The sequence below is a fragment of the Adiantum capillus-veneris genome, chromosome 25 (assembly GCF_014529385.1).
Source record: "Adiantum capillus-veneris isolate H3 chromosome 25, ASM1452938v2, whole genome shotgun sequence".
Taxonomy (NCBI): domain Eukaryota; kingdom Viridiplantae; phylum Streptophyta; class Polypodiopsida; order Polypodiales; family Pteridaceae; genus Adiantum; species Adiantum capillus-veneris.
This window is the reverse complement of record NC_140955.1, coordinates 89,198,744-89,213,910: the sequence shown is the minus strand read 5'-3', so window position 1 is coordinate 89,213,910 and position 15,167 is coordinate 89,198,744. Positions and strand designations below refer to the sequence as shown.

General features: G+C 45.3%; 1 protein-coding gene across 2 annotated transcripts in view; it reads left to right on the top strand.

Annotated features, from left to right (window-relative positions):
• FIO1 (methyltransferase) overlaps positions 1-15,167 on the top strand; it is a 28,148-nt gene that overhangs the window by 11,938 nt on the left and 1,043 nt on the right. Inside the window, exons 3-6 of one of the 2 annotated variants that reach the window (XR_015186433.1) lie at positions 13,506-14,052; positions 14,130-14,343; positions 14,425-14,532; positions 14,976-15,108. Coding sequence is in view for 1 of the 2 variants with exons in the window: in XM_086500271.1 (XP_086356397.1) it covers positions 13,506-14,052; positions 14,130-14,343; positions 14,425-14,532; positions 15,007-15,108 (971 nt within the window). In the remaining variant the exon portion in view is untranslated. The remainder of the gene's footprint in view (positions 1-13,505; positions 14,053-14,129; positions 14,344-14,424; positions 14,533-14,975; positions 15,109-15,167) is intronic. The other variant, XM_086500271.1, reaches the window with a different exon arrangement.

The following is a 15,167-nucleotide window of genomic DNA, read 5'->3' as shown; positions in this document are numbered from 1 at the left end:
CACCTCGTCAATTGCGTGTCGCTTAAAAAATTTGGCATACCAAGGACCCTTTGCAAATTTAGGCATCTGCTTTGCACACTCATCAACTTGCTGTTGAAGCATCTCCATTAGCTGATGCTGCATAGGCCGAGGTGGCCCATATTCATGATCTGCTAAGCCATTCGAATTTTCAGTATCGCCTCCCGTTTCAGAAGTATGAAGAGGGTTTGTCTGATTCTTGCGGGATTCGTCGTTTACGGTTTGAACCCATGTGTGATCTGGGATTCTCTATGGCTTATGCCTTGTAAGATAGCAATGATGGGAGTGCGCCCGATGAGCGATGAAGTAAGGGTGGGAGTCACTAATAAGTCCGGGGTCGGGACAGGAAGATTCGTCAATAACAATTTCCAAAATTGTGTCCAAGTGACCCGTCTGCTCTTTGATAGGACCGGTATGCTTTGAGAAAAGCACACGCCTGATAAAACCGGCCCGAGGGGCGGTAGGCTTTGGCTTTCACCCGAAATTCTTTACTTTAGACACACACACAGAGAACGTGCAAAGGAAACCTGCAACGGGAATTAACACTTAAGCACACACACGGCTCGAAAGCTAGAATGCTCTGAGCAAACGCCGACAACCTGTAGGCCCCAAAATTGGCCCCCCTTTCGGTATTTCTTTATACTTTGAGAGGATAAATTACAAAGTAGAGTCCGGGGAATCCTTTACCTGTATCCAGCTAGATACCACCTGCTTTGGCCAAATTTCAGCAGCATAACAACCCCAAAACATGCGCGAAACCAATTCCCCTGCTGGAACTCACTTCCACTGGCATAAACCCTCTGATTCTTGCCCAAAAACAGTAAATTCAGCACGCTGTATTTATTGGTTTTTCCCCTGTTTTCAGCCCTAAGCAGTCCCCGAACTGTCCTTTGCCAGTGGGGCACTGTTCCCAATGGTTCTGGCGTCCGTATGGCTGAAAAACAGTCAATTTACAGCGCATACACAACGCTGAAAACGCACCTGTACGGTGAGGTTATGACACTCACCGGTGCCTGCTTTGGAGTAGCAATTAGCTGCCCTTGTTCCTGCTCAAGGAGGCTCTTGACTCGGCACAAAAGCATGAAACCACACAGCTGTACATCAGTCAAATGAAGATTCCTCTTGTGGGGCATCACAAAATTGCACGTAGGGGAGAGAGAGCAGCGTGTAGTGTGCAGGGCATCACTCCTAGCACCACATTGTACATTGAGTGGAAAGAAAGCACTCCATAGCTCTTAACCTGTGACAGTTGCAAATTGAGACCTTTCTCAGCTTAAAAATCAGCGCCACTTCTTGATGCAAGAGGAAAGTGCACAGGAATGTGCCACTTGGCGCGTTTACATGCATTTTCCCGTTTCGGTGTTGCCGCCTAAAAATCTCCCGACTTGTTGCCCAGTTGACTTCGCGACAGAGTTGTAAAATGTTTCCCTTGTCATTTCGAAGGTAATGACGCAACACATTTCATGGTCCAAAACAGCAGTTCCCTAATTTTTAGGAGATGCTTCCGTTGGGCTCCCATTGGTCATCTGACCATCTATCCTCATTGGGACCGCATCCAAAAGTGCAATGTGGCCCAAGTGTCGGATACTTTCTGTTGGTGATCCCACCATGACTTTATGCCTTTATTGAGTTCACTTTCTAGTATCCACCAACTCGCTAAGTGCAACGGGGGGACCTACATGATCTTGCACTGAGCCTAGACATCCTCTTACTATACGAATTTCAGTGCTGACCAACTTCTCGTCTGCAAGTGAAACTACCGTTCACATTGACCATTTGCAACTTCAAAAAGAGGATCTTAAAAATAAAACAAAAATCATTGAAAAGAAACCAACAACTAAAGTTAGCAATTGCCACGTCCTTGTAACATAGTTAACAGTTGCCCCGTCCTCGTGACATACCCCTTGTTGAAATCACAAACGTCCTCGATTGCATACCATAAATACACGCCATTGATGATCTTGTGTTGTTAGCACTCTTTTATCATCGCATATATCCGTAAGAAAGGTCGTAACACATAGATATAAATGACTTAATGAGACCTTTATACTTTTTTCATTTCCATCTATTACACTGAATTCATATGTACATTTGATGTGCTAGCTCTATCATTACCCCTCCTTTGCACACATTGGGTTGGGACATAGGTAGGTTGTAACCCAAAGGCTTCAAGGTAAAGTTGCAATACATTTGGTGACTCTGACAGTTCATGCTCTTCCATCCACTTTGCATCCATAGGCAGATAGTTCTTGAACTTCACCAAGTAGCGTCTTGCAACCTGTCCTTTAACTTTTCTGTCCTTATGTGCCAAAACTTGCTCAGGTACCCAGATCTCATCAAGTTCCTCAACTTCTGGCTGATCCTCATCTGGCATATCTTCTGGCACATCACCCACGAAGGGTCTTAGAAGACTCACGTGAAACGCATTATGAATCTTCCGCGCATCAGGCAATTTCAGCCTGTAAGCCACATCGCTGATCTTGTCAAGCACTTGAAAAGGCCCATAGTAACGCATACTGAGCTTAGGAAACAGCCGTTCCTTGCTCTTCATCTTCTTTAACCTTGCCTTTTCGAACCTTAACAGTACCCAATCACCAGGTGATAATAGCAATTCACGACGGTGACGATCAACAACCCTTTTCTGGTTTGCCTGAGTCTTCTCCAAGGCAACTTTAAATTTCTTATACATTTTGTAACATTTAATGGCCTAGTAACTTGTGTGTAGCGGAAAATATCATGAACATAGTGAGCATTTCATTAGAATAGATTCCTAATGAGAATAACAAGAGTGCTTGGATTAAGAGAGCAACAAAAAGCATAACACCTAGTTAGATAGCATGAACAATACTTCAAAAGAGAGAGAAATTAAGCAATTGACAACAATTGAGGACCTGATTTGCATGAAGCCGGTCCCCTCTCCAAAAGGCTTTGTATTATTGTTTCTCCCATCAAGAGAGACATTTTACAATAAGTTCTTTGTGTTCCTTCAATACTAGCTATTGCAATAGAGATGGAAACTTCATGTACTAAGCAAAACACTTATCAAACACAACATCAATTCCCTCACGGTCTCAGACCCAAGACCTCACACACCTTCGAAGATGGTGAGAGCTAGTGGGGTATGAGAGTAGATTGAGAGGAAGAAGGAGTAGTCTTACGAGGAAGATGTAAATCTCCTCACATAATCACTCATATTAGCATAGCTTAGCTTAGTAATTAGCATGGTAGAGGAGATGAGCATACATTGAAGCTTGGCTCTTGGTTGGATTTGCATCACAAAGCCAAGAGTTGTTGGTGTAGGCCTCCCTTCTCACAAGCTTGAAGTAGGTGATAAGCTTTCCATTAAAGCTTGAGAAGGAGAGAGAGAGAGTCTTCTTGCTCCACACATAGATTGTGTGAGTGTGTAAGTGAATAATGCCTTTGAAAAATCAGCCCCCTCTTGCTATTTGCTCATGCTCACTCCCTATTGGACCTCCCCAGGCTCAGCCAATGGAAATTAAGTAGCATAAGTGATAGCCTTTGGACATGTGTCCCCCTTTCCCCTTTTGTGAGAGCTTTTGCTAATTAATTAATGCAACTAAAATCTCATTGGACCCCTTTGTCTCCTGGCCAATAGGAATCAGGCAAGCCATTGGGCTGTTGAATGCTCATTGGACACGTAGGGAGACTGTCCAATAGTCTTCTGGAGAGCTTAATTCTTATTGGTTCTTTTATTAAGTGTTTTTAAATTAATTAAACTAGACTTACTCTAGCCTAATTCTCATTGGTCCACCTCCAAGGCCAATTAATAGGATTTATGTACACCTTGTGGGCATCTGGGCTAGGGAGCTGACATGTGTCCCTCTTTCCCCTTGTGTACAAAGGAAGCTTATGTGTGTGTGTGTGTGTGTGAGTTTCTCTCTCATCCCCACTTCTTGGGCTCGCCCCCTCCTCTGTAGGGCTTGAGAAAGACTTTTGGGACATACACAAAGCATCCAATTTCCCTAGGCTTTTGACCTTTGGACACAACCTTTGAATTTTGGAACCTTAGCATTTTGCAAGTCTTAATGGGCTGAACCTTAGGGTCTTTTAAGCCCATTGTTGCACATTGCTCTTTTGCAAATGGCCCCCCCCCCTATGGATCCCTATTTTCCCTCCTTTGGATCCCTACTCTTGCTGGTTTGTTAGCTTAACCAATGTTCTAGCTTTTTCTCCCCTGGCACTTTCCCATATTAAATGATCAGTTTAACATGAGAAAATCATTTAGGAGAATTAGATATTGATTATTATGACACATTTCATCCATGTTTTCAACATATCGATCTGCCTCAAAGATCTTGTCCTTTGTATGGAATGTAAGGTGCAGCGGAAGTGAATGTTGAACTTTGCTCAAGATGAGTGCTCCGAAGTGTGCTCAAGGTTCCTTTTACTTACGATAGGGAGTGAGAGTGCAATCGACAAACAAAGTGGATGAACACTGTGAATGAAGATTCTGAAACTGAGAGATAGAGAGAGAAGAGAATACAACACCGGAAAGTTGTAAAACCCTCCTCCAAGGGCCCCACTCTCTATGGCGAGAGCGGTCTACTTATGATTGCACAAATCTCTACAATGCTTGAACTTGCCGACGATGAGGACGACGGCGAGACGGGTTGAAATCTGAAAATGCTAAGGGCTGAAATCTACAAATCTTTATCTGCTGAATTCTGACTCTATGTCGATGACGACGACGCAATGACGACACGTTGAAAACGCAGATGCTGAAATCTGCGTTTTCCGGGCTGAATCTGCAAACCTTGTTGGATCTGATCGTGCGGCTCGGGAAGGTGAGATCTGCGAGGTTCGGGGGTTCTACTCCGGAGTCTTGATGTTGAAAACTGAAAACGCTGATGCTATTTGAAGTCTCGTCGCGAAGATTTCGCAAAAACACTGGACTACCAGGCTGACGCAAAAACACTAGGGCTGAAAATGATCTTGCGGGAAAATTTGCTATGGATCTGCTGATGCAACTGCTAACGCTAGGGCTGGGTTCTCCTCTGTTGTTGCCGAGCTGATGCAGATGCAAAAACGCTAGATGATCTGGGTCTTGTCCAAAAACGCTAGCCCATCTGCTGTGGAGCAAAAACGCTAGGGATCTTGGGGTCTTGCTGAGAAGTTGCCTGTGAACACATTGGTTCTTGCTGCCTCTTCCGCCAGAAAGTGCTAGTGCTAGGTTTCTATATATACAAACTTAGTAAATTTGCCCTACCTAGTTTCCAACAAAAGTCACTTAAAAATAATAACTGAAAAATGTCAAAAATAGGGAAAATAGGTCTATGCACTATAAAAATGCTCCTGATGGGTTGTGATGGTAATCTGATGATCATGCTATGTGCAACCAAAGGATATGCATCTACTCTTAAGTGTCTGGACATGCACAGTCTGCGAATAGACTCACAAAAGTGCCAGATCACTTCCTATTCTAGATTGACTTGACTGAACTGAACCCTGGTCATGCTGTAGCTTGTCCATGGACACATAGGGTTGGATGTGTCACGTGACATCCCCTCCTTTTCAAAGTGTGGAACTGGTACCGAACTGTATGGCGTCGAGGGAAATCGCCAACAACATCCAGAATCCTCGAAAGGACTCTTCGCCGGCCCACTCTGAGGTGTGGGTCGTGCGATACTTGAACTTCATAAAGGTCTGCAAAGCTTGCTTCTTTGGGCTGCGCCGAAAGCGACAAAGTCTTCTGTGGCTCCTTCAATGCTTCAGATTCGTCTAGAGTCATGCTTCTTCCTTCTTCAAGCATCTCCATGGCTGAAAATTCCTGAAACCACTTCCAACACAAAAACATGAACATACCCATTCCATGTAAAGTGAATGGAAAAATTGTAATCTTCCTAAAAGACTGTGTATGCAATGCAGATGAACAAAGAGACGGAGTGCCAAACCGTTCATCAAACACACGCATACAATGGGGTCGAAGCATGACTTTCTGATCTAAATCAATCAACTGTGGCAAATCACAATGGAAAAGCCGATGCTTAATGCTCAATCCTTTTTGTGCTTTGTCTACGACTGTGTCGTGCCAAGGAAGAGACATGGAATGTGACTTCCTTGAATGCAAACAATTCAGCTTTTCATGAAAAATCTGCATACATCCGTGCTCATTCATGAATGAAACATACTCAATGTACAATATGGCATGCCTTTGGAAAGGGATCACATAAAGACGCTGACCAAAATATAGGAAATGATCACGAATGAAACACTCGAACAATGCATGCTGACTAATCATGCGAACACATAGTACTTTCTGTGGGGATTCTTTGGACCTAGGCTCGAGAGCCAAGATTGGTTCTTCATGATTGATCGAATCTACCTATGGGGGTTCTGTGGACCTCGACTCGAAAGCCAAGGTCGGTTCTTCGGGATCTACCGAATCTGCCTGTGGGGGTGTTGTGGACCTCGACTCGAAAGCCAAGATCGGTTTTTTATGATTGATCGAATCTGCAATGAGGTTAGCTTCACTAGAAAAAGTAGCAACTAACACATCATCCTTGTGAACAATCACATCATCTTCATGCAAATCATCATGCTTGTGAGAAATCACATCTTGATCATCATGCTTGTCATTGTCATTCAAATCATCATGCTTATCATTATCATTCAATTCATCATGCTTATCATCATGCAAATCCTGTGTGCCATGCTTTGGAGAAGAAGAGACTGAGAGAGTCTCCTTTTCCCGAATCTCTTGCATCTGTGCTTGTACTTGAGAAAAGAGTCACAACATCTCTTGCATTCTTGCTTTGTTCTCGCGATCAAATCTTGCTTGTCTTTCTTTGTTCTCACGCTCATGCTCACGCTCTATGGCTTCCATTCTTGCATCGTATTCACGATCTATGGCTGCCCTTCTTTCTACGGATTCACGATCTATGGCTGCCCTTCTTTCTACAGATTCACGATCTATGGATGCCATTCTTTCTGCTTTACTTGCTTCGCATTCTAACTTCCTTTCCATAAACAACTGCTTCAACTCCTCCCTAGGAGTTAGTGCAATCCTCGGCGTAGATGGGGAAGGGAGAAGGTCGGAAAAACCTCCTGGTGGGGAAAATTCTTCTTCGCCTCTCTCATGCTCATCACCTCCAAGCGAAGTATCCATTCCGCTTCGAGTGATGACCATCTACTGAAGTCATGGGTTCTTGTGGGTTCTTGTGGTCCTGGGTTCTTAAGTTCACAAGGAACTTGGGTTCTTGGGGTTCTTGAGTTCTTGAAGTTCTTGCGGGTCTTGAGGTTCTTGGCTTCTTGGTGTCTTCTTTCGCTTGCAATCTGTGTTAGAGAAGGATCTTCTCTTCACTCGAGTTCTGCTCTTTTCTGCGAGCGTACCCCTTGGCGGCCTTGCCCTCACACCAAGGTTGCTTTTTCCCACCTCACGTCGATTGGCCGGCCGCTAAGTGCACTGTCCGCTCTCAATGAGTGAAAAAAGGCACAAGGGGAGGCTGGACAAGCCCTTCTTTCTTGGGTTTCTTGTCACTCTTCAAAACTTGATTAGGAATCGACACGCCCAAGAGGACTTGGGTTACGTGCGATCGCTACAAGCAAAAAAAATATTCTGTGGTTCTTTCCTTGAGTGATACAGAACACCGCCAAAGCTCTGGTACCAATGTAAGGTGCAGCGGAAGTGAATGTTGAACTTTGCTCAAGATGAGTGCTCCGAACTGTGCTCAAGGTTCCTTTTACTTACGGTAGGGAGAGCCTCCCGTTCCTTTAGTGAGAGTGCATTGGACACAAACAAAGTGGATGAACACTGTGAATGAAGGTGCTGAAACTGAGAGATGGAGAGAGTAAGAGAATACGACACTGGAAAGTTGTAAAACCCTCCTCCAAGGGCCCCACTCTCTATGGCGAGAGCGGTCTACTTATGATTGCACAAATCTCTACAATGCTTGAACTTGCCGACGATGTTGACGACGATGAGGACGACGACGAGACAGGCTGAAATCTGAAAATGCTAAGGGCTGAAATCTGCAAATCTTTATCTGCTGAATTCTGACTCTATGTCGATGATGACGACGCAACGACGACGCGCTGAAAACGCAGATGCTGAAATCTGCGTTTTCCGGGCTGAATCTGCAAAGCTTGTTGGATCTGACCGTGCGGCGAGGAACTGCTGCGGGAAGGTGAGATCTGCGAGGTTCGAGGGTTTTACTGCGGAGTCTTGATGCTGAACTATCTATTTTTCTGCTTCGTGCTCCGATCCCGGATTTATTAGCCACTCCCACCCTTACTTCATCGCGCATCTGGCGCACTCCCGTCTTCGCCGCTCATATCTTACAGGGCATAAGTCATTAAAATCACTTGCAAGAGAAGGATCCAAGATTTGTTTCGAGTTGCTGTTTTTCTCAGAGACAGTACCATGCAGATGTCTATAGCTACCAAGTCGCACACTTCCAAGGACTTTGCAAGTTTTCAAGAAAAAAAATTTACGTGAAGTTATATGGTTTTTGACATCTTTCTTCGAAGTGCAACTTCTGGCAGAGTGGGGTATCTTGAAATGCTTGCCATGGAAACCCTAGCAGATTGTATCTTGAAATTTCTCGACATCTCTCAGTAGATGTCTCTTCACGAGCAGATTACCTTGGAGGTCCGGTGTGACTGCTATGACTTGGGACTACCATCACCACCATAGGAACATTGTCTGTCCAAGAGTTGATGGACTATGCTGTCGTCGGCTACGACCTTATGCAAGGAACCTAACCCTAATTTTTTTGGTGCAGGTTTCAGGATGGAAAGTCAACCGACTTTTCGAGCTCGGCTGATGTCAAGATTGCTTTTTAAGTTTGAATTTTGTTTGATCTTGTTTGGAATCTGTTTGAAATGGATGGTATCTGTTTTGAACCTGTCTTGGTGCCGATTTGAAATGTTTGACTCTGGTTTTAATACTGGTTTCAATGATTGGTGATTTTACTCCCGGGTGGAGTAGTGAGAAATGATGTTTGAGAATGCTTGTTCATATCCATGGCCAGGACCCTGTGGTTATTTACGGGGGGGGGGGGGGGGTAATGGTTGTTGTTACTCATGGCCTGGACCTGCATGGTTATTTACGGGGGGAGTTTGAAGTCTAAGCAGTGGTTACTCTCAGCACCTCCAAACGACGCAGGCTGTGGTCTGGGGGGCGTTTGGTTGTAAAAGGCCTCTATACCTCATGGCCCGAACCTTTTTAGATTATTTGCGGGAGGAGTGATGAGGGAGTCGTTGAACAGCTCATGGCCCGGACCTGGATGGTTATTTGCGGGGGGAGTGTTCATCGGCGGCTTTATGTATTGTATGTCTTGTAACATGCATATGTGAGCATTTGTGTTGCATTGTGATGTGTCAACCACTGAATATTCCTAATTGGATGAGATTGCCTGGTTATTTAATTTTAGTGCATCAAGACACCCGTGGAAGATCAGTACAGTGGGTGCGATGGCTAACTTTACTACGCCGGAATATCAAGAGTTTCAATCTGGACAAAAGGAGAAGCTAACTCCTTGATCAAAAGAGCCGAAAGGAGAAGCTAACTCCTTAACAAAAAGCGCAAACTAATTGTCTCTGGGATTTTTATTTAGTTTTTTGAGCTAACTTGAGTTGTTTTGTAGATATGTCGTAATCGCGGACGATTACTCTCTTTCAAGAAGGGGAGATGTAACAAACTGATGACATGTCAAAGCCCTGAAGAAGGGAGCCAACTTGCAGATGTGGGCCGAGGGGCCTAAACCCTTAGTGAAGAGGTAGAGCAGCAGGAAATAAAGCAGGGCTCACACACACACAAGAACTTGCGAAGCAGGCTGATGACGTGGCAGATTTCCAAAAATCACGATGGTTGATGACGTGGTAGAACTGTACGGATTTCCGCTTTTCACGTTGGCGGTGTTGACGTGGTAGGATTGTACGGATTTTCGTAAATTGCGCTGGCAGCTTTTTGGCTTTGCTTTTGGACCAGATGCTTTTGAGTTTGAAGGCTTTTCACTGTAATTGCTTTTGGGGCCTAGGGCCTTTAAATATGTGCTAAGGGCTCATTCTCTGGCATGTGTCCTGGAGAAGGTGCAGAGTCTGGAGTACCGGCTTGTATTGTGTTGATGCAATATAAAGAAATACCGAAAGGGGCGCCAAGGTTTGGGGCCAATACTCTCTGGGGTGGAATTCCGCCACTCCGTGTCGCGTGTCGTCTCTCTCTTTCAGTTCAATTGTTATTGAAGTGCTAAAAGTTTGTTCAGTCTGTTCTTTTCTATTGGCACGTGGTGCCCGCGTCTTGTGACATGAGCACGCTGAAAATCGCTGGACGGCAGCGTTTTCATCACCTCGTAGTTGCGTTTTTGGGTGGACAACAGACACTTGGCTTGTGTTTTTCACAGAGGATGAAGTTACCTCCTGCCAGGACACTATCCGATGGTGGTCCGTGCGGTCTCTCTGTGACTGCTGCAGTACACGGTATCTTCGACATCGGCTTGATCATGTACGGGCGTACGATCCTTGGGAGATCCGTTCATTCCAGCCATCATTCGGCGGTTGTGCACTCCAGAGGGGGTGGTGACTTGTGGTTTGCTTTGGACACACCTATGCACTCATCAGAGGAGTTCACACGAGATATGATATGGCCATGCTCATGGCATATGGGATCATGAGACATTCTCAGAGAAGACACCACCATCTTTGGTGGACAAACACTTACCGCTTGACCTCGACACGCTAGATCACTTGCTTACACAGGAGCTTCTACATGGACTTAGGGAGAGGATCTTAGATCTCTTCTTGAACAGGTTCATTGCTTGGATCTACAGATTGGGAGTAGGACTTCAATGCTTTGGACTCTCTTGGAGAGTTTACCCGCGAGATGCGGGAGATCAAGCATCATTACGCGACTACATCCGGAGTCACCCAGTGCTTGGCTTGGATGATAGTGCAGTTGCTCTTCTACACTCCTGATCATTTGGATTGCTTACCTTCAGAGTTACTTACACTCACCCTTGGTAACCTTACAACAAACCTATCCCTCGATCTGGGTAGTAGGCCACTCCCAACTCATTCACATTGAGAGCCACACAGAGTTGCGGTTTGGTGGCATTGTTGGCGCGGATTCAGTTTTGGTTGACACAAGAGGATTGGAGGCAGGAGATACAGGCAAGACGGCGCAGACACATTGGTCTGGCCTTTCCTCTTCTCAGAGGCCCTTCATAGCGCAGACTGTTGAGCCTGGCTTTCCCCTCATCTTGGATTACCCTACCTACTGACAGGACACCATCCGGTGGTGGTCCGTGCGGTCTTTTGGTGATTGTTGCAGCTTACGATAGCTTCTATAGTGTAGATTGTTTAGTCTGGCTTTCCTTGATTCGGAGGACATTTCCGGCACAGATTGCTATATCTGGCCTTCTTGGAGTTTTACACAGCTTAGCCACCTTGCCACACTGGGTTGCAGGTTCATGCATTGACACGCTTCCGGTCATTCTCATGACGGTTCCTGGGCTTCTCCATTTTCTCCAAACGAATTGACTACAGACACCACAGATCCTATTGGGCAGGATACTTGCAGGTGTATTGGCACTTCTTTTACAACAAGGAGTTGTTTTCACACTCAGTTTGAAACCTTCACGCAGTATCTTCACCCTATATCGACGGAGTACAGCAGTTTGCTACATTGCTTTTGAGGGCATCTTTCCTTGGAGATTTCTTGGCGATTGGGACACCCCAGACTGCTGCTACACTCGCGGAGTTCGCCAGAGTATTGTCCTTCAGTGGACATCGTAGCAGGCATCTTCATCATCTGCCTCACATCTTCGGCTTCATGCAGTTTGTTCAGCATCAGGTGTTGAGAGGGGGTGTCAGACTTTCACCACTCTGCTGCTTCACAGGTCTAGGGCATACTTGTATGACTAGTATGTCTCCGGGCTGGCCACCCATAGCCTAGGTTGCTGCTGGTCCGGCCGCTCGAGTTAGGGGCCGACCGCCCACATTTTGTCTAGGCACCCTCATATATTTCCATATATCATTTTTCTATTGGGTCGTGGGGATTTTTATCAGGCCTTGCCCTACCTCCCCTTGGGCACCTATTTATAGGACCAGGGGGGTACCCACTTCCACATCTCTCATCTCACAGAGATCACACAATTGATTGTACTGAGGGTCTTCTGCTCATGGTAGTCATGGGGGGCTGATCGCCCCCTCTTCACCATATCTTGCATTTGTGGTCTCTCTCTCTCTCTCTCTCTCTCTCTCTCTCTCTCTCTCTCTCTCTCTCTCTCTCTCGCACATGCGCCCTCTCACAGAGGGAGCTTGAGAGCTTGCGAGAGTAGAGGAAGGCTTGAGGCTTGAGCTAAAGCATAGGACTCGTCACTCAAGAGTGGAGAGCTTGAGCTTGAAGCTTGAGTATTGCATATGCTATAATGCATTGAGGAGGCCTCCAAAACACATCCTAGAAAAGCCCCTTTGGCCTTGTGTAAAGGCCCTAAAACTCCCCAAAAAATGACCAGTTGACCGACCCCTACCATTCTTGGATTGAACGGCATTCTGAACGGCCAGGCGTATCATCTTTCAGAAATTGCATCTGCCCATCCATCTTGCTCCATCCCTATCCTTGTCCCTGTTCCCTGGCCCTAGGGTGCCGTCCCCTGTGCCCCTGTTTCTATGCTTCATTGTCTACTTGGACGCCAAAAACAGTGATGAAAAGGACAAGGAGTTCAACGTCGGACGTAGGTCCGCCAACTCGGATCATGTGATAGCAAAAGGTGATGAATGAACCTGAGAATCCACCATTTGGGGGTTTTGAGGGATTTTTCAAGTAATAGAAATCAACATCTTTTTTTTTTTTTTGGGGGGGGAGTTGGGGAGGGGGGGGGGGGGGGGGGGGCTGTTTATGATACCATATAGGAGCAGACAATGGTTGAGGCCAACTACTTTTAGGATATTAGACACTATGCAGAGTTGTTTGAGAGTCAATTCAATAGGGCGTTGGGGAACTTGGTTTGCTCAGAGAGGTGCATCTTGCTACTTCCCTTGGGTCCCTCCTGCCTCTCTCACACTACGGCTGTGCCGTTGATCTGCATCCTTTTTTGGGGTACATCTTCAAGAAATGTTAGTGTGGATGCGGATGATTTTGGAGGCACAGCCTGTGGGTTTCACAGTCCCTTGGCTTTCGTGAGCTGCTATAGGAGGTTTTTACAGTGGATGCTTTGTGTAGATTTGTATAGGCTTGCTTATCACAATCCAGATAGCTACATTTCACTACGTGATTAGAGTATCTTTATCCTTAGATGTATCGTGTGGTTTGTTTTGGGATTTTTCCCAATGATCTCATTGTATATCTTTTTTTTCCCATTTCTCTTGTATGTGGCCGATTTCAAGGGTCAAAACCCCCACTTTTTTTTTTGTGTGTGTGTGTGTGTGTGTGTGTGTGTGTGTGTGTGTGTGTGTGTGTGTGTGTGAGAGAGAGAGAGAGAGAGAGAGAGAGAGAGAGAGAGAGAGAGAGAGAGAGAACTACTTTGCAGATGCAACGGACACGGCTCTTGAATGGGCACAGTGGAATGTTCAGCAGAATTCACATCTGGCTGGTCTCATTTCAATCAGGAGTGTTACAGATCATTCAAAAAGGAAACATGGAGTCATCGACAATGAGGAAAAAAAAGATGAAAAATGTAATGTTCTGTCTGACTCTTTTGATCAGCACAAGAAACTGCTGAGTCCTGCCAAAGATATGAATGGGTCTGCTGGTCTAAATGTCTCACCTCCTCCAACTGATTGCTATCCAGAATTGGAAATTGATGGGATTGAAAGATCCTCTATTGGGCAAGAGGACTTGGAAGTGGTTTGCCTACGACACGAGGACCTGCCGATTCTTGCAGGAGTCGTGCATGAAGCGGAAAGGCTTGACTTCTGCATGTGCAATCCCCCTTTTTTTGCGAGTATGGAAGAAGCAGGTATGAATCCTCATACATCTTGTGGGGGAACATCCGCTGAAATGGTCTATCCAGGAGGAGAGGAAGGGTTCATATCCAAGATGATAGAGGATAGCATGCAGCTCAAGGAACAAATACAGTAAGATAACAAGGAGTTATATGTATTTTACATCAGTCTGTGAGTGTTTTCTCTGCTTATGACTGCTTTAATGGCAGCTGGTTTACGACCATGGTTGGAAGAAAGGTTAACCTCAAGATTCTGACCTCAAAACTTCGAGAGAAAAAAGTTCGGATGCTTCGCACTACAGAATTTGTTCAAGGACGGACTTGTAGGTGGGGTCTGGCTTGGACTTACAACGCACCTCCAGAACGCTTGCTTCAGCAACAAGCCCGACCTTTTATCAGTAACAATGCATCCTTCATGATTGAGGTGATTCTCTGCCAAATATTATGTGAACCTTTTGATGCTATGATTGTTCTTGTTCAAATTGTGCTCTCCCTTATTTCTCAGGGGCTTCCACGTCAATGCAAGGCCTACGATGTACTTCAAGAACTGGCTTCCAACTTGCGTGATTTTGGAGCTACTTGTGAAGTTGACGCAGTTTCCTTTATGCTTAAGGTAATGAGTCCTTTTTTTCTGGGAAAATTTGCAGTCGTGTATATTCATGCAAGGACATGTTTGTTGTACATATACACCTGTACATATCGGTTTATATTCTCAGCTCGCGTGCATGCATCTGTGCACGCATGTATACCTGTGTATATGCACATACTGTGGAGCCATTGGTCATTTGTTTCTAAAAGTAAGGCAGCCCAACAGGAAGTTGCATCTAAAGAAGCGCATTGATAAATATTAGAAAAACACACCATTGCTGCTGGTCTGTGTGATGTAAACCATGACCACTACATTGCAATAACTAGCTCAGAAATAGATGAACGAAAACAGTCAGGTGATTAACCACATAATAATGTACTAGCATGATAGTTTACACGATTTCGTTACGGATGTTGGTAAGAATGTGCATGCACAAGGACACATGCAAGACAGACACGGGCCCACAGCGGCCTGCAATTTGCTGTTGAACTGTGACAGGGTATGCTACAAGATAATATGGAAAAGCAGCGTATAGATGTTCAACATCAGGAAGCATCACCACCATCAAGGGAAATTGATGCAGGCCGTTTCACGCTAACGGTAAGTAAGAATTGACAATTTGACTACTGTTAACTTTCTGGTTTTGGGAGTGGTTCTTA